The sequence below is a fragment of the Rhinichthys klamathensis genome, unplaced genomic scaffold, assembly GCF_029890125.1.
Source record: "Rhinichthys klamathensis goyatoka isolate OS25496 unplaced genomic scaffold, OSU_Roscu_1.1 h1tg000011l_1, whole genome shotgun sequence".
Lineage (NCBI taxonomy): Eukaryota > Metazoa > Chordata > Actinopteri > Cypriniformes > Leuciscidae > Rhinichthys > Rhinichthys klamathensis.
This window is the reverse complement of record NW_026606564.1, coordinates 11,717,451-11,738,929: the sequence shown is the minus strand read 5'-3', so window position 1 is coordinate 11,738,929 and position 21,479 is coordinate 11,717,451. Positions and strand designations below refer to the sequence as shown.

Here is a 21,479-nt window from a genome sequence, read left to right as displayed (position 1 = left end):
GCAGTCTTTTAGTGCCGCTTTCAGAGCGGTCAAGTCCGAAGAACTGTTACGTCCATAACATTGTTTCTTTCCTCATAAATGCGAACACGAAAAATTCAACACAATTAATATTTTATGTTCTGTGGAGAGCCAACCCTTCTTCATCCGGTGGGAGTATTACTTTTGGTTTGCGCAGTGTAATTCACAGAATTGATTGCTCTGCTACCAGCCTCTGTCACGTACCATGTGCAGTGTTGGGCGTAACGCGTTACAAAAGTAATGCATTACAGTAACATATTACTTTTTGCTGTAACGCAGTAGTGTAAGGCATTACTAATCAATTTTCAGTAATATTTTACTCGGTACATGTTCAGTAAGGCTTGCGTTACAACAGACTTTTAGTTTTAATTGTAAAAAAACCCCAAAAAAAATAAACCAGCAAGACCGCGAGACATTAACGAATGAAAAATGCAAGTAGGCTAAATTACCTGTTCGTGGTCAGTCAATAGCCACGTGTGGTGTCCAAGTCTGTAAATAAAGACTAAATGGCAGCGTCTGATATATTTGTATAGCGATTTATTTTTTACAGGAGTGCCGTGAAGTATGATTTCGGCCTCCGTGCTTGCGCTGGCCAGTGGAAAAGCGGTTAATGGTGAAGATGGCATGAACGTCCATCTCGCGAATGTATAGTCTTCTTCATCATGAAGAAGACTATACATTCGCGAGATGGACGTATGCGCATTATGCTATTCGTTCTGTGTTTCCTTTCTAAACAGTTAGGCTATGTTTATGTGGTATTTTTCATGTTTTCATCACGCAATCATGTTTTTGATGCGGTGGTGACGCGTTCATGTAAGGGCGGCGGCGCTGCCGATAAAGCACCTAAAAGCTGTCACAAAGAACCGGCAAAAGCAATGATTATGAATATGTCAAATATAGCAAAGAGACATTTTAATTGTTTATTAATAAAGTCAAGATGAAGTTGACGATGCTGACTCGCGATCTTCGCAGCTAGTGAATGCACCAGAGAGAAATGCACATTTCATTTCATAAGCAGAGTCTGTTTTCTTTCGTTTTGAATTGTTCTGTTTACAAGTAGACATTTCAATATATATTTTTCAGGTCCGTGAATAGGCTACCTTATACTCTGATTTTCGGTTCATTTATGAGATGCGCTCCAGTTCACCTCCATGTCGTGATGGCCTATCTATAATTGTCTGCTATATTTAGCCTACTTCTTATTTATTAAATCCAACTTATCCAAGTAATTGGTTGATGAAACATTGATTACAATTAAGATACAATTAATACAAAACGAAATTCACTTTAAAGAAAGGCTTTTGTGTCTTCTGTGTAAGGTCTCTGTGAAAGTTTTAAAGCAGCATTTTCAACATTCCTGTCTACCGGACGTAGCGAACGTTTTACAGACAAGAGCTTTGCTGTGAAAAAATTCACAAATCGAGCATGTCAAGGTGACACTGGGTTCAGACTCCTAAGTGACTAACTTTTGGAGCTATACCCAATTTAAAAAAAAAAAAAAAAAAAAAAAAAAAAAATTGATTTTGACCCGGAGAAACACCGTTACACAAATTCACAAATCATGAATAACGACATGAGATATTATTTGCATGTCCACGACACCGCACTGCGGGACCACAGCGAAACGAAAACTGAAAATCAAACCGCAAACTATCTTTACTCCGGTGTCTTACCGTGCCGCTTCAGCGGTCGCGTCCGTAATGGAGAACTGTCACGTCTGTAACATTGTTTTTTCCTCATAAATGCGAACACGAAAATAAAATAAAATGAATATTTTATGTTCTGTGGAGAGCCAACCCTTCTTCATCCGATTTGCGCAGTGTAATTCACAGAATTACAAAAAAAAAAAAAAAATCCTAAAAGCCTAAAAGTTAAAGATTTTAACCCCCTCCTAAAAGTTAAAGATTTTTTTTTGTCACGCATGACTGCGTAATTTCCTAATATTAAATATAAAACGCATGTGTAGACTGATATTTTTCTAATGTCTGGACTCCTTTAAGGGAGGAGCCTATGGATAAACAGACGTTTCAATATTTTGGTATTAATGCATTTTCTGAGAATTTATATTTCAAGTTTTGACTGCATGGACATGTATATGTCCATGCAGTCATGTATTTATATTTCAGCCATTATATTGCAGCCATGCATTTATATTTCAAATGTCATGTCCATAACGCTGGAATTCCCAAATTTTAAATAATTTATCCTCAACTAGTTTTGTGGTGTAGGTCTACGTATTTTATAATGTTAAGTTAACTTCAAATAATACTTATAGTAATTTAAAGATGTGGTAGCATTGGATCTGGACGGTATGGATAACGCTGGGAGTTGGAAGAGGTGTGTGGCGATTCTGCAGGTTCGTGGATCTGAGTGTCGCGATTTCGGTTTCATATCGCATATCGTTACAGCCCTAGTCATTTAGAATGTTAAGTTCTACTTCTGTATAGTTATTTTGGTGAAAGTAACTCAAAAGTAATACAGGAGTAATGTAACGCATTACAATTCTGAGACAGTAATATTGTAAGGTAATCAATTACTTTTAAATAACAGTAACAAGTAATATATAATGTATTACAGTTTGGAAGTAACTTGCACAACACTGACCATGTGGAGCTTGTGACTATTGCAAGCGCGCAGCTGAGGAGGCAGTGTTGCTGTCAAATCTGTCCATGGGAAAAGTAACGTGGTGCGGAATTGAAAAAGGAACTACGTTTCGTTACCAAATTTTCAGTAGTAACGCGTTACACTACTTTTTACCCGAAAAAGTAGTTACGTTACTGTAACGCGTTACTTTGTAACGCGTTACACACAACACTGGTGTGCGGGTTATAAATAAAACGATTCGTGGGACTCATAAACATAAAAACTAATAGATTTTTATTCATCTGTTGCAGAAAAGAACAACTAAAACAAAATATAAACGATTTACAGGCCAGAGTTTCTATTCATAACATTTTATTCATAACAGTGCTATAACATCGCGTTGAGTGATGTAGCCAATCACAGTTATATGTGTTGCTTCTGATTGGCCATTGCGTTCAAGAAATCATTTAAGATAGACTCCCTTTTTGGTATTTATTCAAGTGCATTTTTTGGGGGATACTGGAGCGGTGAGGTGGAGGTCCTCTTCTACCTCTCACACAGTAAAGGAGGATAACACTCAGTTGAAGAGACCAATTCAGAAATTGGCACAGGCATCAAGGATCATCCCTGGGTAGCAGTTACTTGAGGGGCTTTTTAAGTGAAATGCAATTAGGGCATTGTCACCAAAGTGCATTTAGTTCACCAGATGTAAATACTCACAAATGTGTTCCTCAAGGGAACAATCACTCTGTGCGGGCCACAAGACCGCTAGATCCATTTTTGGGTCAAAACTTCTATCACGGGTGAAGGAGGAGGAGACAAGGACGTGTGGATCTAAGTGTTGTTGTTAATCATATTTCATATTCAGTTATCGGAAAGCATAATAAATGCCCTAAATTCCTTAACCTAGTCAAAATAACAAAATGGATTGGAAAAAATTAAATATAATTGTGAAGGAAAAGACAGACACACAGGGATCCATGTGCAGAGTTTATTAGAAGGGACAAACGTTTTAAAAATTAGAGAGAACAATCTGAACAGGCAAATAAATCCAAATCACAAGGCAATAGGTGGAAAACCAAATGCAGCAGGTAGTACATTGGTAAACCCACAGATAAGAGAAACGCTCTTAAATGCACTTGAAAGATACAGGACTTGAAAGATTTTACACCAACAGAAAGCAGGCAGATCTATATAATCTGAGCAATTTATTACAAATATGTAATACCTTAAGTGCGAATTGCAGTGCAATGTTGAATAAAATATACACAATACACAGAATGCTAGGCACAGTATAGAAAAGAAAACATAATATACACACTATTTACCATAAATTAAGTAAGGAATAATTGATGACGGGTCGTTGAATTATTAGAAAAATAAAACACACGAGGTGGTAATACAAAGCGAAGCGCATTATTTTTCTAATAATTCAACAGCCCAGAGTTTATTTATTTGCTCGGTTAGCGTCGTTGTGGGTTTAGGTTCTGTGTGCTGTAAAGACCTTTGAAATAACTGAAATCATTTGGCGAAGTGATATGGGACTGTAATGCGGTCGAGACCTGCTGGAACAACTTTAGCCGTGCGTTTCCCTGAAAATAATTGGACACCTTAGAACGTTTGTCAACCAATCAGAATCAAGCATTCAACAGCACAATAGTATAATACACAATATACAAACTGTACCAGTACATCATACAGTTTCAATTGAAATGCTTTAAAATAGACCACATATAAAAATACCGGGTGACAAAAGAATTCTCTGTGGACAAAGGATTTACAAAAAAGTTGAGTCAAACGGCAGAACAATAATAAATGCTCTTTTTGCAGTGAGGAAGTTTTAATACGGTCTGTTGTTATAGTACACTGTGATTAGTGTAATGTAATTTCTGAATGAATTGTCATATGTCTTCTTATGTTACTTAGATGTTTGTAACTCTTTCCACACTGAGTGCATATGTAAGGATTCTCTTCGATGTGAATCCTTGTGTGAGTTTTAAGATGTTCTTTACGAGTGAAACTCTTTCGACACTGGTGACAACTGAAAGGCCTCTCTCCAGTATGAATCCTTCTGTGTCTCTTAAGGTCACCTTTATGTGTGAAAGTATTTCCACACTGAGAGCATATGAAAGGACTCTCTCCAGTGTGGATTCCTATGTGATCATTAAGGCTTCTTTTATGTGTGAAGCTCATTCCACACTGATGGCATGTGAAAGGCTTCTCTCCAGTGTGAATTCGTTCGTGATCCTTAAGGTTTCCTTTTTGTGTGAAACTCTTTCCACAATGCTGGCAGGTAAACGGCTTCTCTCCAGTGTGAATTCTTATGTGAGCCATAAGGTGACTTTTTTGTGTGAAACTCTTTCCACATTGAGGGCAGGTAAAATAATTTTTGGGTCTTCTTGTTTGTGACAAATACTTTCCCATCAGTCCAGTTTTGAAACTATGAGGTCTGTGATACTGGTGTTTCTCCTCAACATCATTCAGTTCTTGACCTTCCACTTTCACTTCTATCACCTCTGAAATGAACATGTAATTGTCAAATATTAATCAAAAAGTATAAAAACAATCATAAAACAGTTCATACACAGTGCAATTTTAGCTGTCTTGATGATGAATTGATCAACAAGAACTGATGTTGAATAGCACTTACCCGATGGCACGTGGGTAAGCAAACAACAGGTAAACAGATGTGTGGGCTGGGTTGACAAAATCTATTTCACGATTTTGATGAAATGATATTGATTCTTAAATTCCAAGATCAATATTTTAGTCTATGCTGCTTACAGCTGATGCGTGAACAAAACTTCCCCAAACACTAGCTGCGTTTACATGGACACTTATAATCGGATTGACGGCTCAATCGGACTAAAAAACCTTCATGTAAACACCTTAATCGATCCGATTGAGCTCGATCCGATTGAAATTTCGATCCGATTGAAAGGGGTGGTTTACTCCTTTTGTAATCCGATCAAGAGAACATGTAAACACTTGATCGGATTGAAAACCGAAACTAAAAGGACTGCGCATGTGCAATGACGTTGAAATAGCGTAATGACGTATGACGCACGGAACGAGCTGTTCTTCCTGTTGAATAAAGTTAATATAAATGAGTGTTCCGTTATTAAAAAATTCTCATTTCACTCAGCGTCTGTGAAGTGAAGCAGGACAACGTCCCACCAGTGCTTGTTTCAGATTATCATCCATGGACGACTGGTTTTGGGCGCGGGGTTTTACTGCGCGATCAATATAAGCAGCACGGCAAAACGGTTCATGCTCATCGTCTCCAAATCATGACCAGAGACGGATAAATATTAAGTCTGCTGTTTAAAAAAAATAAAGAACCAATAGAGGAGAATAGTTATGCGCGAACAGCGGCATATTCGTGCAGTGTGCGCATGTCAAAAAATCAATACCGATTTGAATCTTGTGACATATAAAAGCGCACATCAACCCGATTACTTTATTTATCGTTCATGTAAACACCGTGTTCGGATTCATCAATCGGATTGATTTCATTCCGATTGAACCGTGTAAACGCAGCTATTGTTTGTAGGACGCCTCCCATCCAGTAATTGCAATAAGATTTGTGCTTGTTACTTTTTATATGAAACAGATTCTCAGCTTTTAAATTTAAATTAGGTCAATTTTATCACAATAATCAAACAATGAATGCCATTTTGAAACACTCTTTCCTTGTGACTGACCAGATTTTCCGGCAAATCTTTCATTGTTATATGGTAGGAGGGGTGCTGTTACCAAATCTCCTGAAATAGTACAGAAGGTGTTCTCAACTCTGGCTATCAAGGTCTACTGTCCTGCAGAGTTTATGTCTAACCCTATAATCAAACAAACCTGAGCAAACTAAGACTAACTAGTCTTCAGGATCACTAGTAAGTTACATGCAGGTGGGTTTGATCAAGGGGGAATTTACATGACACCATTGTATTATATATCTCCAACTCCAAACGTTCGGCCACTGATCAAGGCTGCTTTTTCCCAAAGCATTGTAAGCTTAAATTGATCATAGAACGATTATCACTAATCAATTCAGGCTTACGATGCTTTTGGGAAACGCAACCCAGATCCAGATGATAGTCGCTTCGTTTCATTCATCTGTCGACTTGTTGCTCACTCATTTTAATGATGCAAAAGACACGTGAGCTCACGCCGTGAGTGGCGAATATAAACGCTGAACGGCAGCAGGCTACATTAAATTAACGCACTTATGAGGTGTTTGAGCTGAATGTTTTCTATATATTTATGACTGTGTAATTGTATGTTGGTATGTCATGTGTAATTTTATGTCGCCTTGTACCTACGCCTTATCTTGGCCAGGTCGCGGTTGCAAATGAGAACCTGTTCTCAACCGATTAACCTGGTTAAATAAAGGTAAAATAAAAAAATAAAAATATAAGGTGTGTATGATTTAAACTAAATTACTCCCACTCAATTGGGACTAACAGTAGCTGTTCATTTCTCTGCTCTCGATATTGAATCCAATTTCAATTCGATTTATGCATAGATCTGATTTTAGATTTGATCATAGATTTTAAATCTATGCATATATCAAATTGAAATTTGATTCAAAATCGAGAATCTATTTTGAATCAAATCGTGTCCCCAAGAATCGAATCGTGGGATCCAAAAGATTCTCAATCCCTAAGCAGACACACTCTGTCAGTTCAAAGCTAGACTAAAAACACATCTCTTTGACCTAGCATACACATAATAAATTATAGACTTCTATAATGCAATGTTAGGCTGCATAGATTAGGTCAGCCGGAACTGGGAACACTTCCCATAAATCCTGATGTAATCGTTACATCATAAGAAGAATGGCATCTACGCTAATATTAGTCTCTCTGTTTATCCTTAGGTTTACCGCAGTCCGCCGAATCCAGGCCGTATCCAGATCTGATGAAGGACCTGCGTCTGGACGCGACGACAACGCAGTCCTGAAGTGTCAACTAGTCCCTCCCCTGTGAAGGCCTCCTTCCCTTACCTCTGTCAGATAATCGTTGTCGGGATAATTCCGGTTCGCGTGGCTATGCCGAAGCGATAAAATTCTATATTATAAATTTTAAGGCCAGACAAGTAGTTTGTTGAGGGTTGTTTTTTTTAGGGAAGGACTACATGCCTGCGCACATATATTCAAACGCGCAGACCTATAGAATGAACTCTTAATGCGCATGTGCACGCTATCAGCGTTCTCACAGGTTCGCGTTTTTAAAGTTTGCATAGAGAGAACTTAAGAGTTTTTAGTTAAAACGGTGTCGTGTTAACGGCCCTAAGTTAATAACTAATAATCGTTGCGACGGAAGTGAATCAATCAAAACTAACTTTAACTGGAAAATAACTTTATTCTAGAGCTGTCATAAAGCCAAAACAATCTGTTACTTTAATTTCCTATTATCACTGTAAAGCCGCTTTGGAACAATCTACATTGTTAAAAGAACTAAATAAATGAAGATGACTTGACTTGACTAAAGATTATATCCTGTCAATCAAAGGGGCAGAAAATGTGTCAAACTGCTACTCGTACTGTGTGTGAAGAAAATGTCTCTTTTGATGAATTTGTCTGAGTTAATGTGACAATATCGCATTAACAGTTTAAAAGAAATAGCTACGTTAAAGCAAGCTTTTTGACCCTATGAATCACCCGTAGTTCAAGCCAGGGTTGCCAGGTCTGCGGTTTTCCCTACACTAAACATTATTTGTAGAGCATCTCCTATCCAATAATCACAAAGAGCTTTGTTACTTCTGATAAGAAAGATAAGTCTCAGCTTTCAAATCCTGTCCATTTTATTAGGGCTGCACGACTAACCGTATTTTAATCATGATAACAATTTCCGCTTCTCTAAATTAATTAAAAATAATTAAAGATACAGTGCTTCATAACAGGTAGCTAAATAAGAATTTATTCATTGGTTTATAAAGGTAAATTCTGGGGAAAGCGATTTAATCATTGTATGTTTTCACCGAGTTCACTGTTTGCATTTACCATATTTTGATGCAGAGCGTTTTCTCTGAAAGTGACATTTATAAATGTATTATTTGTTTGTGCATTTATGTTTTTATAAATATAAATAAGGGTATAAAATACCCTTTTTAAATAAGGGTCTATCAGTACAATCAGTTTTGAAAAGGCCTTTAAACATGAGTCAAAAACATAATCAGAACTTTCTCTTTTTTCTTGTTTTTAAGCAGCCTAAACCGAAAGGTGTGTATGGAACAAAGTTCACCAGGAAGTGTCAAACCAGAAGATGAAAAGCAATTCCAGCGCAGATTGGACAACTGAGGCATGAAGCTTTGTTACTTTTTTATTCCACATAAAATGATGAATCAGGAATGGACACAAACCTCTTTGTTCCTCAGTATCTTCATTTTTTATTTTGCATGATTGTGGATCACTCATGTCTTCATTCTCTTCTCTAATAAACTCCATCTCTTCAGTATCGTTCCCTGAAGAAGTTGTTGTTTCAACAGGAGTTATTCCTGTTTGTTTGAATCCAAATGACCTTTTTACCTGTTGGATGATGGGAATATTATGAGTTCTTTCATGAAACAGAGGTTGCAATAGTCTATCCTGCCCTATTGTGAAGTATATCCGAGTGAAATGGCTTCCATAATGAGAAAAAAGAAGAAAAAAAGGACTAGATTATGTCCTGCATGCCATTAATGTTAATCAAACAACAAAAGACAAAGAGAAAATTACTCACTGCTCTTGAACTGTTACTATCCCATGAGGCCACAGGAGAGGATTTATGAATTGCAGTGAAGCGACTTAAAGGGTTAGTTCACCCAAAAATGAAAATGATTATCCCCTTATTCACTCACCCTCAAGCCATTGTAGATGTATATGACTTTCTTCTTTCAGCCAAACACAATAGGAGTTATATTAAAACATATCCCGGCTCTTCCAGGCTTTATAATGGGAGAGAATGGTGCATTAGATTTTGATGCATCCATCCATCATATAAGTAATACATTCGGCTCCAGGTAGGGGTGGGCGGTATGACCAAAATTGCATTTCACGGTATGACTAATTTTATTTCACGGTAACGATATATTTCACGATATAGTTATTATATGTAGTTATTCTCGAAAAATCTACAAAAAGGACTTTGTATAATAAATAAACCCAAATACTTTAGAAATGAAAAGTACTTCACCTTGTTTGATTTTTCTTTTATTTTGGTAAACTATTTTGATAGCTAAATATAGTAAACAAAACACACTCATCAACTTTTAGATGAACTACCCCCAAATGATTCATATTAAATACAACTCCTATCGGTGCAATTAAACTTTAAATAAAGTGTTGCTGAATAATTTTTCAATCTCATGTTATTGTTTTACTTCATCAATCAGTTTATAATATCTGAATATTTTATATTGAACTATTCTATTCATAATAAATGAGTTACTTCCTTTTAATTTTGTAGGATATTAGTTATACTAGTTATACTAGTACATTTTTGCCATGTCTGCTTATTACTGCATTTAAGGGGCTCTTTTTGTGATATCTGGCAACCTGGAGCTTTAATCGAGAGAAGTTCAAGTTCAGAAGTGACTAGAAGGAGCAGTATGAACCGAGCAGCAGCTACTGTTTGTGTTGACTAAGTAGTTTAAGTTATACACACCTTGTAACTGCGTCATTATTTGACCATAGCCCGGTGAACAACTGACACAACAACAACTCTCTCAGTGCTTGTGCACGTGCGCGTCTTTTGCATCAGTAAAATGCGATCGGCTAATTTGAGTGTCAAGTTGTAATCACGGATCGAATCAAAGGAAGATTTTATCAGCTGGTTCAGTGGCCAATTGTTTGGAGTTAGAAATATATAACTCGCGCTACATATTTAGTAATTTTTGCCTCAGATTAGGGCTGGGCGGTATGACGGTATATATCGTTACCGCGGTAGAAAATGTCAACCGTAACAGATTTTTTTATTCCGTGTATACCGCGAAATGCAAATAAGTGGGCGTGGTTAACTTGCGTGCAACGTGCGTAAGACTGAGACACTGAGAATTGTAAAAAGAAACACGGAGAAAGCAGATCAAGAGGATCCACAAAGGAATTACATTTTTTAAAGGGTTGTTGTTAACTTGATATTTTCGGGGGGAAAGGCGCAGCAGTTCACTAGAGCGGTGCAGCACCCAGGCTACAGATTAGTGCACGCTCGCAAAGGGGAAAGCTGGACAACAACAGTTATCAATATCGTAACGAATAGAAATAACCTTAAATAATGTATAGTTATCTGCATCTTTCCGTCTCTTATGTATAGTTTTTAAACACGCAAACAGCTTGCCGCCCGTGGTAATGAACAACCTGCTTGTTAAAGTGAATGTATAATCCTGTAGCCTATCTGAGGCAAAATTACTAAATATGCATCGCGAGTTATATATTTCTAACTCCAAACAATTGGCCACCGAACCAGCTGATAAAATCTTCCTTTGATTCGATACGTGATTACAACTTGACACTCAAATTAACCGATCGCATTTTACTGATGCAGAAGACGCGCGCGTGCACACGCACTGAGGGAGCGCGGTGTTCACCGGGCTATGGTCAAATAATGACGCAGTTACAAGGTGTGTATAATTTAAACTAGGCTACTTAGTCAACACTAACAGTAGCTGCTGTTCGGTTATCAAACTGCTGCTCTCCTTCTAGTCACTTCTGAACTTCTATTGATTAAAGCGCAGGGTGACGGGTTGCCAGATATCACAAAAAGAGCAAAACAAGCCCCTTAAAAACGCAGTGTAGCCTAAGCAGACATGGCAAAAATGTACCAGGGAACACATTTAAACAACTAGTATTACTATCCTACAAAATTAAAAGGAAGTAACTAATTTATCATGAATAGAATAGTTCAATATAAAATATTCAGATATTATAAACTGATTGATGAAGTAAAGCATAAAATGAGATTGAAAAATGATTCAGAAACACTTTATTTAAAGTTTAATTGCACCTATGAGTTGTATTTAATATCAATCAGTTGGGGGTAGTTTATCTAAAAGTTGATGAGTGTGTTTTGTTTATATTTAGCTATCTAAATAGTTTACCAAATAAATAATTTACCAAATAAGAGAAAAAGAAAACAATGTGAAGTACTTTTCATTTCTAAAGTATTTGGGTTTATTTATTATACAAAGCCCTTTTTGTCGATTTTTCGAGAATAACTACATATATAAATATCTATACAGTGAAATATATCGTTACCGTGAAATAAAATGAGTCATACCGTGAAATAGAATTTTGGTCATACCGCCCACCCCTACCTCAGATACAGGATTATACGTTCGCTTTAACAAGCAGGATGTTCATTACCACGGCAACCGCTTGCGTGTCATGCTGAATGTGATTTACGTGTTTAAAAAGTAACTGAGACGGAAAGATGCAGATAACCATACATTATTTAAGGTTATTTCTATTCGTTACGATATTGATATATGACCTGCTATTGTCAAGCTTCATGTTTTCCCCGTTGCGAGCGTGGGTGCTGCACTGCTCTAGTGACTGCTGCGCCTTTCCCCCCGAAAATATCACGTTAACAACAACCCTTTAGAAAGCGTAATTCCTTTGAGGAACCTCTTGATCTGCTTTCTCCGTGTTTCTTTGACAAATCTCAGTGTCTCAGTCTCACGCACGCTGCGCGTGTGTTAACCACGCCCACTTATTTGCATATCGCGGTATACACGGAATAAAAAAATCTGTTGCGGTTGACATTTTCTACCGCGGTAACGATACATACCGTCATACCGCCCAGCCCTAGCTCCAGGGGGTTAATAAAGGCCTTCTGAAGCTCAGTTACCATTCACTCCCATTATAAAGCTTGGAAGAGCCGGGATGTTTTTTAATATAACTCAAGATTGTGTTTGGCTGAAAGAAGAAAGTCATTTACATCTAGGATGGCTTGAGGGTGAGTAAATAATGGGATAATTTTTTCATTTTGGGGTGAATTAACCCTTTAACTGACGCTGATAGATCACATGATAATGACAACATGACGAATGTACGTCCGGATTACATTCATACTACACTGGGGCTGTGTTCAATACTTCAATACGACGGTGTATCGTCACACACTGCTTGTCGATATGAGTATCGATACAGCTGCTTCTGTATCGATTCATTTCTCTTAAAATCATTTATAAATATTACCCTTGTAATTATTATCTTTAGATTTAATTGTGATATTGATATATTTCGTACATTTTGTCATTTTTTTATCATTTATTTTGGAGTTGTCCTCGTTCAGTTTGTTTTTGGCCAGATTTATGTTCTTTTATTAAGGCTCACCATCATACCCTGCTTAAAAAAAATATTATTATTTTTTCTCCTGTGACAAATCTTATCATAAGGAATATTACTTAATTAATCTGCTACTTCTGTTAGCTAAATTTGGTATTCATAAATATAAATTTGGAGAAACTAAGCCTTTGTTTTTAAAATGTTTTTTTTTTTAATGGAAATGTGTTTCCATTTGTAAAAAACTTCATATGTTTGTTTAACCTGTAAGTTTGTCAGTTTTTTTTTTTTACTTATGTATTCGTCATTTTTTGGTTTATTCAATGTACTCCCATGACTTTAGTTGTAATTCTTTAAAACCAATAATTTTTTTTTTAAATTAACTCTTCAGTGGTGAAGCTATTTTATTGGAGCAAGTCATGTTAATGGGTAGTACAAACAATAGTTTGTTGTTAGTTCACTTCACACAGCATGAACTAAGGAGAAAAAAAATACTTTTAACTTTTACATTTTATAAATATATGAATACATGTGTAACTATACTGTAAAATGCATCCCGTATTATGTGACAATATTATTTCTTACAAGTTCATATGTTGTTATAAAAATAAATTAAATATACAGTATGGACATTTATTTAATATCAAATTTAATCATTATAATCAAACTAAACATTTATTGCAAAGACTCTATATTTAAACTGACAACAGAACAAGCTTGACGGAGAAAACGGCAAGTCGTCTGTAATATTTCTGTCATGGTGTGCTGAATTAATTTATATATTAAGTTAGGGGTGGAACGGTACACAGAAGTCACGGTTCGGTTCATACCTCGGTTCAGACATCACGGTTCGGTACGATTTCGGTACAATGGAGGGAAAAGCAGAACAAAAATGCAGAAGGCTTTGTATTTTTTAATTAAGTTTTATTATATAAAGGCATAGAACCAGTTTATTTGTAGTGCACTGACAATAGTTTTATATAATTAGTTTATTAATTAAATTAATGAAAAGACAAAAAGACCTTGCGATATGTTTGGTAATTGTACCTGAATTAATTTAAAATTAATTTGCTATATTTCAGATCAATATATTTGTTTTCCTTAATTTTAATTAACATTATTAATTAACAATGTAACATTATTCTCATCTGAATTATAAATAATTGATTTCTGTTAAAATAATACTACCATTAAAAACACATTCGATTTTCTTTTTTAATCAATGTAGAGTGTGTAAGATTAGCGCTCCGAGGACAAGAAATGAAAACCAATGCAATATGATGAATGTCCAAAAGATGGGACCCACAGACTGTTTTGAAATGGAGTTGGATTAATATGTTTTTCTTTTAAAACAGTGTGTGTGTGTGATTTTGGTTGAGTGACAGTTGTAGGTTACAGTTTGACAAGAGTTTACAGTGTGCACAATGTTGTGTTTTATTGCGAGTGTACACAAATATAAGTAAACACTTTGCAGGTTTAATGATCTGTATGAACAAAATGACGGAGTATGTTTTTTTTTTATGTTTCCACTGTTCGGTCGGGCCTCTCTCTCTCTCTCTCTCTCTCTCTCTCTCTCTCTCTCTCTCTCTCTCTCTCTCTCTCTCTCTCTCTCTCTCACACACACACACACACACAGACACACACAGACACACACAGACACAGTCCAGCATTGCAATCTTGACATCGCAGCGTTCATTATGCGGTCACACCAAACACGAATAGAGCGTCAAATTCGCGTCTACTTCGACGCTAGTCCAAAGCGAATAGGACGCGCGTATAAAGCCAACGTTTGAAGTGAACGCGCGTTCAGAGCTAAGCCGATGGTACAGATTATGTGTCCCTAAAGAACCCGCGTATCTAACGGTAGTTCCGCATTACATTAATTAATTTGCACGCGAGTTTTATTTATTTTTTATACCGTGTATTCTCCGTGTAAATTCGTGCACCGAACCGTGACGCCCGTACCGTTTCGGTTCGATACGAATACATGTACCGTTCCACCCCTATATTAAGTGTTTATCTGCTAAAAAAAAAATTCAACATATCTTTCTCATATCATTATCGAAGCTTTAATTTGTTTTAATACTATATTTTTTAGAATATTTTTACTTTTCGGGTTAGGAGAAGTTGAAGTTACTGTATGCTTTGTATTTCTTATTAAAGAATATAAATTATGAGTGCTCATAAGTATTTTTTAAATATTTTTCTCCATACTCAAAGCAAAGATATTTTTAATATTTATCATATTAATTTGATTTTCAATGATGACTTTCTGCATAAATGCCATGGCACATTTACTTTGAATATTTTAGTTTTTTTAAAATGATTATTTTAGCTATATATTAATTAAATGTCTCATTGGTTTTCATATAGAGAAATGTCTTTATATTAAAAAAATATGCAAATTAAAGTGCAAGTTTTTTTTACATTAAATATGTCACATATAGTCTGTCTTTTAGTACTATTTGAAAATATCACCATCATATACATAAATAGTGTGATGCGTTAAATTAAATGTAGATAGATAGAAAATAATAATAATAAAAACATTTAACAACAGTTGCATAAGCAATTATTAAACAATTACCATATTACACACCTGGTTTGGCTGAAACAGCACAGGCACAGCTGTGGGTTTCAGAAGTCGTCTTGGCTTCCCCTTCTCCGGCTCGTAATCCTCGGAGGAGAAATGTTCACTGCACAGCCTGGATCTCTCGATTTTCCCCATGGGTGTTTTTACATCCCAGCGAACCGCGAGCAGCCACAGCTTCAGTCGCTCAGGATCATTTACAGGGAACTGGTGAAATGTTAATCTTCCATCTCCCGTTGATGACGGCTCTCGTAATCTTAAGACTTTATGTTTTCTAAAGCATCCTGGATAGACGCACGAACGCACCATTTTAAGACTAATACAAATCTACAGTAGTGATGGACACTTTCGAAACACTCCTTCATGAAGCTTCGAAACCTTTACGGATCCTTTGTTTCGATTCAGTCAGTGGTTCGGAGCTTGTATCAAACTGTCAAAGTCACGTGATTTCATTTAAGGAGGCTTCGTTAGATTTTACTTTCAATAAAACGTTTGCAATGTATTTGTAAAAGGTGTTTTTATGCATGTTTGGCATGTGTTTTGTTGCATTTCCACTGTTCTGACCAGCAGGGGTCATCAGTGCGTTACGTTTCGAACCAACGCTTCGAAACAGTGAATCGTTTTGCGAAGCAATTGGTTCAATTGATTCGAAGCTTTGAGAAGCTTCATTTCACCCATCAGCTTTATGTCGCCACAACACACATTAAAATAAGAGTCTTCTTTAATTATGTCCCGGCATATTTTTAATTTGGTGAAATGCTTATTTAACATAATAACCAATGTATTCACTGGAGTGGTCCATTCACGGCATCAAGCATAGAAACACAATTTGCATAATAATAATAATATGATGATGATGATGTCATTTGACAAATTATTAACGCCAAAAACATATTTTAATTATACTTAAATGTAGTATTCTGCGTGGAGCCTCGTTTGGGTGGAGTGTATTTCCACCTCATTGGACCACATAAATTATTGTGGTATATTTCATTATTAATGTACAATGTTTGCTTGTGTGGATGTTATGCGTGGATGGATGTTATCTGTTAAACTCAAACTAGCTGTGTCTGTCAGTCTTGGCCAGGACACTATTGTAAAAGATATTCTTAATCTCAGTGTGCTTCTTTTCCTGGTAAAATAAAGGTTATAATAAAATGTAGAAACAACGTGTGAACGAGACTTTTATTTTGATATGTGTTGTGGCGTCATAATTCTGCATCAGGCTTGGTGTGTTTGCTGAGATTTGGCAGAGGAGAGGTTGGTGGCTTTGAACCCGAATTTAAGGTGTTTAAAACGATTCAGAGTTGGGGGGGTTTTCTACGAAGTATTGCAACAGTAAATATAAAGCAATGGTGCAACATTGAGTGTATAAGTGATGTTTAAAACGCATCCACACGAGTTACAGAAAGACGTGGGTGTTTTTCCCAGTTAATTATTCTCATCATCTTTAACATGACAAAGCGTGAAAACAAGTAGAAAACACTTAAGGTGAAACAACGAAGATCTACTTGACATATAAACATGGAGTTTATTAAAGAGGAGAGTGAAGACATAAGAATTCCAGAACCATGCAGAGTGAAAGATGAAGATACTGAGGACCAAATAGGTTGGTTTCCACTTTCATTTCGAAGCTTTTCCTTTAGATAAATTAATACTATTTTAAGATCTTTACATCTATAAGATGTTTACAGTCACACAGTCATATAAACTGTAGGGCTGGTATCGTTAATTTTTTTTAGATATGGATAACTTTACTTTGATACCGGTTCCTGAACGATAGTTTTTTCGATACCAATTTTATGAAATTCGTTTTAACAAGATTACATTGCATATTACCTTTAAAAAAAAACTTTGGTTTATTTTTTTCAGTTTGTTTACTTTTATTTGCAGACTCAAAGATTCATACATAATTCATACAGTCTTTCCTCCACATTCAATGGGCTCTATGCACGTCGGTATTTCCGGTGAAGGTCTAAGGATGCTGGATTACTTCCGCCGATCATAGAGTCCAATGCTATACCGAGAATTTATATTGGTTTTTATACTCTATTGCTATACTAAAGAAACGTTAGTCACAAAAACAGACAAAACAGACACCCCTCATTTTGTTTATGCTTCTTTGTTCATTATATTAAATAAACATAACTATATATAAAATTACATCTAAACGTATTAAAGTTTCGTTTCAAAGACGAGAGGACAGTAAATTTTGAAGACTCTGCCATAATCCCGTTTTCCTCGGTTTTCCTCCGCTTTAAATCTCCCCAATCGGAAACGCAAGAGCATCCTTGCGTCAAACGCGGAAGTTATGCGTGCATATAGCCCATTACATTTAATTTCCTACCATTTCAGAGAGAAATGTATGTCAATCTGTCAGTCATGGGTCTTTCACTCGGAGAACTCTCCTCATGTTTGCATAATGATGTATTTAAAAGTTAATGAGCAAACAAATCGTTATAAAAGTTCACAATGCTTTTTTAGTTAAATATGTGGATAACATTTAATAAATATATTTTTGTCAGGTTAGATAGGCTACTGATTATTATTCAGTAATCACTCAAACCCCTTTATCTTAATAGAGCAATGAGTTGTGGGTAATATTAGCCCGTTAGAAGGAACTGCAATAACCGGAAAAAGTACTTTGGAGTACTATATAATAACATACTACGATTTGAAACACACTAATTCTATTTTCGAAAACTATTTAGGACGGATAGTATGCAAATTACGACACAGCATATGTTTGTATAACGTCTTCGGTTCCTCCTCCTACAGGAACTAATGCAGCAGGTCAAGCACAAAATGGGATAAAACCACTGATCTAGAGAACTGGATTGCTCATGACGCCATAAACAGCGAAGCCACCGCGCCGCAAAATTGGTATTCCCTAGTAAGCACTGGCGTTCTATTGAATAGAAAATCATATGATTTTACTAAGAAAACATTACCTAATAAGACACCGTTTTAATATGTGAAGTCTCCCTGTACATTCTTACAATGCAAACGTCCTAAGCATGTAAATGGTTATTTGTTTAAAGTTGGGAATTTCCCCTTCTTATTAAAACGTTTCGTTCATAATCATTACAGTAGTGATCATCAGCTCGGCGGACCGACAAGACACTTTAGCCATAAGTATTACAAATGTCAAAGTCTTCATAACATAAGAGCAGTCTTATGATGGTCCTAAAGAGTTGTGAGAGATAAGGCGCGTGTGAGATCCGCGTCTCTGTCAGCAACTCTTAAAGGGCCAGCATCCAATAATGCTTTCTGTCAGTAAAGTTAATCAAACAAAGGGAACAGAGAAAAACACTCACTGCTCTTGACCAAAGAACTTGTGTTGCTTTAAATAGGATTTTAGTCCATATAATTTATGCAGCGCAGACTGTTTGATAACTTTATTCAATTTCTGTATAGTCCTACCTGTAGACAGGAAGAGCACAGGTAAATCTGTTCATGTTTAATATTTACTGTTTTTAATAATGTACAATTACGTACATTAAATCTATTTTTGTGTTTGTCCCGTTACCCTGTTCAGAATTGTGCAGTAGACACAACCACATCCACAATTTCAATATATGACTTATCCTTTCCGAAAAGACCATAAACAAAACAGATAACATCTGAAGTAACAATTAGTTTACATACATATATAGTAACACGTATCCTGTGAAACGGAGACGCTGCAAATCGGGTGATTATGGGTCAATGTTTTGGCTGTAAATCAACGATGTCCTCTGTTGATAGGGAATAGTAATATGGTCGCTCGAACACTTCCGTTGGCTTCACCGCCTGATGACGGTTTAGGACGCAATAAGCAATCCAGCCATTTATATAGATCAGTGGATACAACATGCTTTTCTGTGCGTTAAACAATGGCGCAAATACCAGTAAATTGACTAACATAAACCTTAATGAAACACATTTACAGGATTTACTTGCTCTTCTCCCATAATTTTTGCATCTGAAAGGGAATCTCCTACAAATGCATATGCAATAAGTCGCAAAAATAACTGACTTTTCATCACTAATTAATCACTGCGTGTCTTTAGTAAATCCTGACAGTAGATTTTAACTCCAAAATAGGGTTTGTGCTAATGCAAGCTGTTAGTAAATCGGGCCCCTAGTCTTTAGTTATTTGATGTCTGCTACTTTTTGCCATTAATCTGGTGATCACCTCTATTTCTTGTTTCAACTTAGTCTTGAATTGATTTGACCATTTATTATGTTAATTTTAGACCCGATGCTGCTGAAAGAGGAAGGTCAAGAACTTAATGAAGTGGAGGAGAAAGACCATGATTTCACAAGTGGAGAAAAATCTTTTAGTTGTGCAGAGACTGAAAATAATTCCTCTCAAAAAAGAACTCGAAACACAGGATCATTCACTTGCCGTCAATGTGGAAAGAGTTTCACGCGTAAAGGACACCTTCATAGTCACTTAAGAATTCATACTGGAGAGAGTCCCTTCACCTGCCAAGAGTGTGGGAAGAGTTTCAACCAAAAAGGAAACCTTAAAAGCCACCTGAGAGTCCACACTGGCGAGAGTCCCTTCACCTGCCAACAGTGTGGAAAAAGTTTCACTCAAAAAGGAAACCTTAAAAGCCACATGAGAATTCACACTGGCGAGAGCCCTTTCTACTGCAAACTGTGTGGGAAGAGCTTCACACACAAAGGGAACGTTAGGCACCACATGAGAACTCACACCGGAGAGAAGCCTTTCACATGTAATCAGTGTGGAAAGAGATTCTCACAAAAAGTATCCCTTAATGGCCACATGAAGATTCACACAAGGGAGAACTGTTTCATATGTCATCGGTGTGGAATGAGTTTCACAGACATGGATCACCTTAACAGGCACCTGATAACTCACACCGGAGAAAAGCCTTTCAAATGCCCTCAGTGTGGAAGGAGGTTTCGATTAAATAAAAACCTTAAGAGTCACATGAAAATCCACACTGGAGAGAAGCCTTACATGTGCCAATACTGTGGAAAGACTTACGCACACAAAGTAAACCTTAAGGTTCACGTAAGGCTTCACACTGGAGAGCGGCCTTTCATTTGCCCTCAGTGTGGAAAGGGTTTCACACACAAAGGAAATCTTAAGGGTCACATTAGACTTCACACTGGAGAGAGACCTTACACATGTCCCCAGTGTGGAAAGAGCTTCACTTATCAAAGAAACCTGAACAGTCATTTGCAGATTCATTCCGGTGAGAAACTGCAATGCTCTGAGTGTGGAAAGAGTTTTTCGGAGAGGATCAACTTCATAAATCACCTGCGCATTCACTCTGGAGAAAGGCTTTTTAATTGCGATCATTGTAGTAAAAAATTCCTTTTGCCATCTCACTTAGAGATACACCTGAAAACTCATGCGGATGAGAGACCCCATTTGTGTTCATTGTGCGGAAAGGGTTTTAAATTGCTCGGCAATTTAAAATCGCACCAGAAAATGCATAGCGGTATGAATGCCTGTACCAGAGCAAGCTACTTGAAACGGCACCAACAAATCCTTACTGGAGAAAAACCGGACAAGGTTTCACTTAGTGAAAAGCTTTTCACTGCTTCAGAGACTTCAACACAAGCACAAGAAGGGGTGCGTGCTGGAGAGAAACTATACAACTGCTCTTCATGTGGGATGCATTTCAGCACATCCATTTATCTTTTGGCTCATAAAAAGAAGCATTGTCAGACGTAGTCATAAAGAACAAAGCTCATTTTCAGGTCAATTGTGTTAATTAAGATTAAAAGGTGTTTCTCCCAAAAGAGGCTAATTTGATTCAAGTTCTATATTGGAAGCTTCTAAGAGGTTAAAGCTGCCGTCGGCAACATATTTTTGATCATATTCAGTGAAATCGACATTATAATCCGACAGAACAACATAAATAAAGTGGTTTTAGAAAAAAAACCGAGCTTCTAACTCCACCTGGAGCGTGTTATTTGTTTTGCAAAAATCCACAGCTCCCGGATCATCGGGTCCAATCAGCGCAGGGGGGTGTGAGATCTGACAATCACAGGTCGAGCACACGCCAC

The 21,479-nt window shown here is 36.7% G+C and overlaps 2 protein-coding genes across 2 annotated transcripts; one reads left to right on the top strand and one right to left on the bottom strand.

The window, feature by feature from the left end:
• Nucleotides 1–4,442: 4,442 nt before the first annotated feature.
• Nucleotides 4,443–15,857, bottom strand: LOC130099714 (zinc finger protein 32-like). Its single transcript, XM_056265519.1, has 3 exons — nucleotides 15,447–15,857; nucleotides 8,962–9,127; nucleotides 4,443–5,117 (listed from the first exon to the last, which is right to left on the bottom strand). The coding sequence occupies exons 1-3, from the start codon at nucleotides 15,756–15,758 to the stop codon at nucleotides 4,474–4,476; spliced, it is 1,122 nt and encodes a 373-aa protein (XP_056121494.1). The 5' UTR covers nucleotides 15,759–15,857; the 3' UTR covers nucleotides 4,443–4,473.
• Nucleotides 15,858–16,693: 836 nt separating this feature from the next.
• Nucleotides 16,694–21,255, top strand: LOC130099706 (gastrula zinc finger protein XlCGF57.1-like). Its single transcript, XM_056265507.1, has 2 exons — nucleotides 16,694–17,058; nucleotides 19,688–21,255. The coding sequence occupies exons 1-2, from the start codon at nucleotides 16,974–16,976 to the stop codon at nucleotides 21,142–21,144; spliced, it is 1,542 nt and encodes a 513-aa protein (XP_056121482.1). The 5' UTR covers nucleotides 16,694–16,973; the 3' UTR covers nucleotides 21,145–21,255.
• Nucleotides 21,256–21,479: the final 224 nt, after the last annotated feature.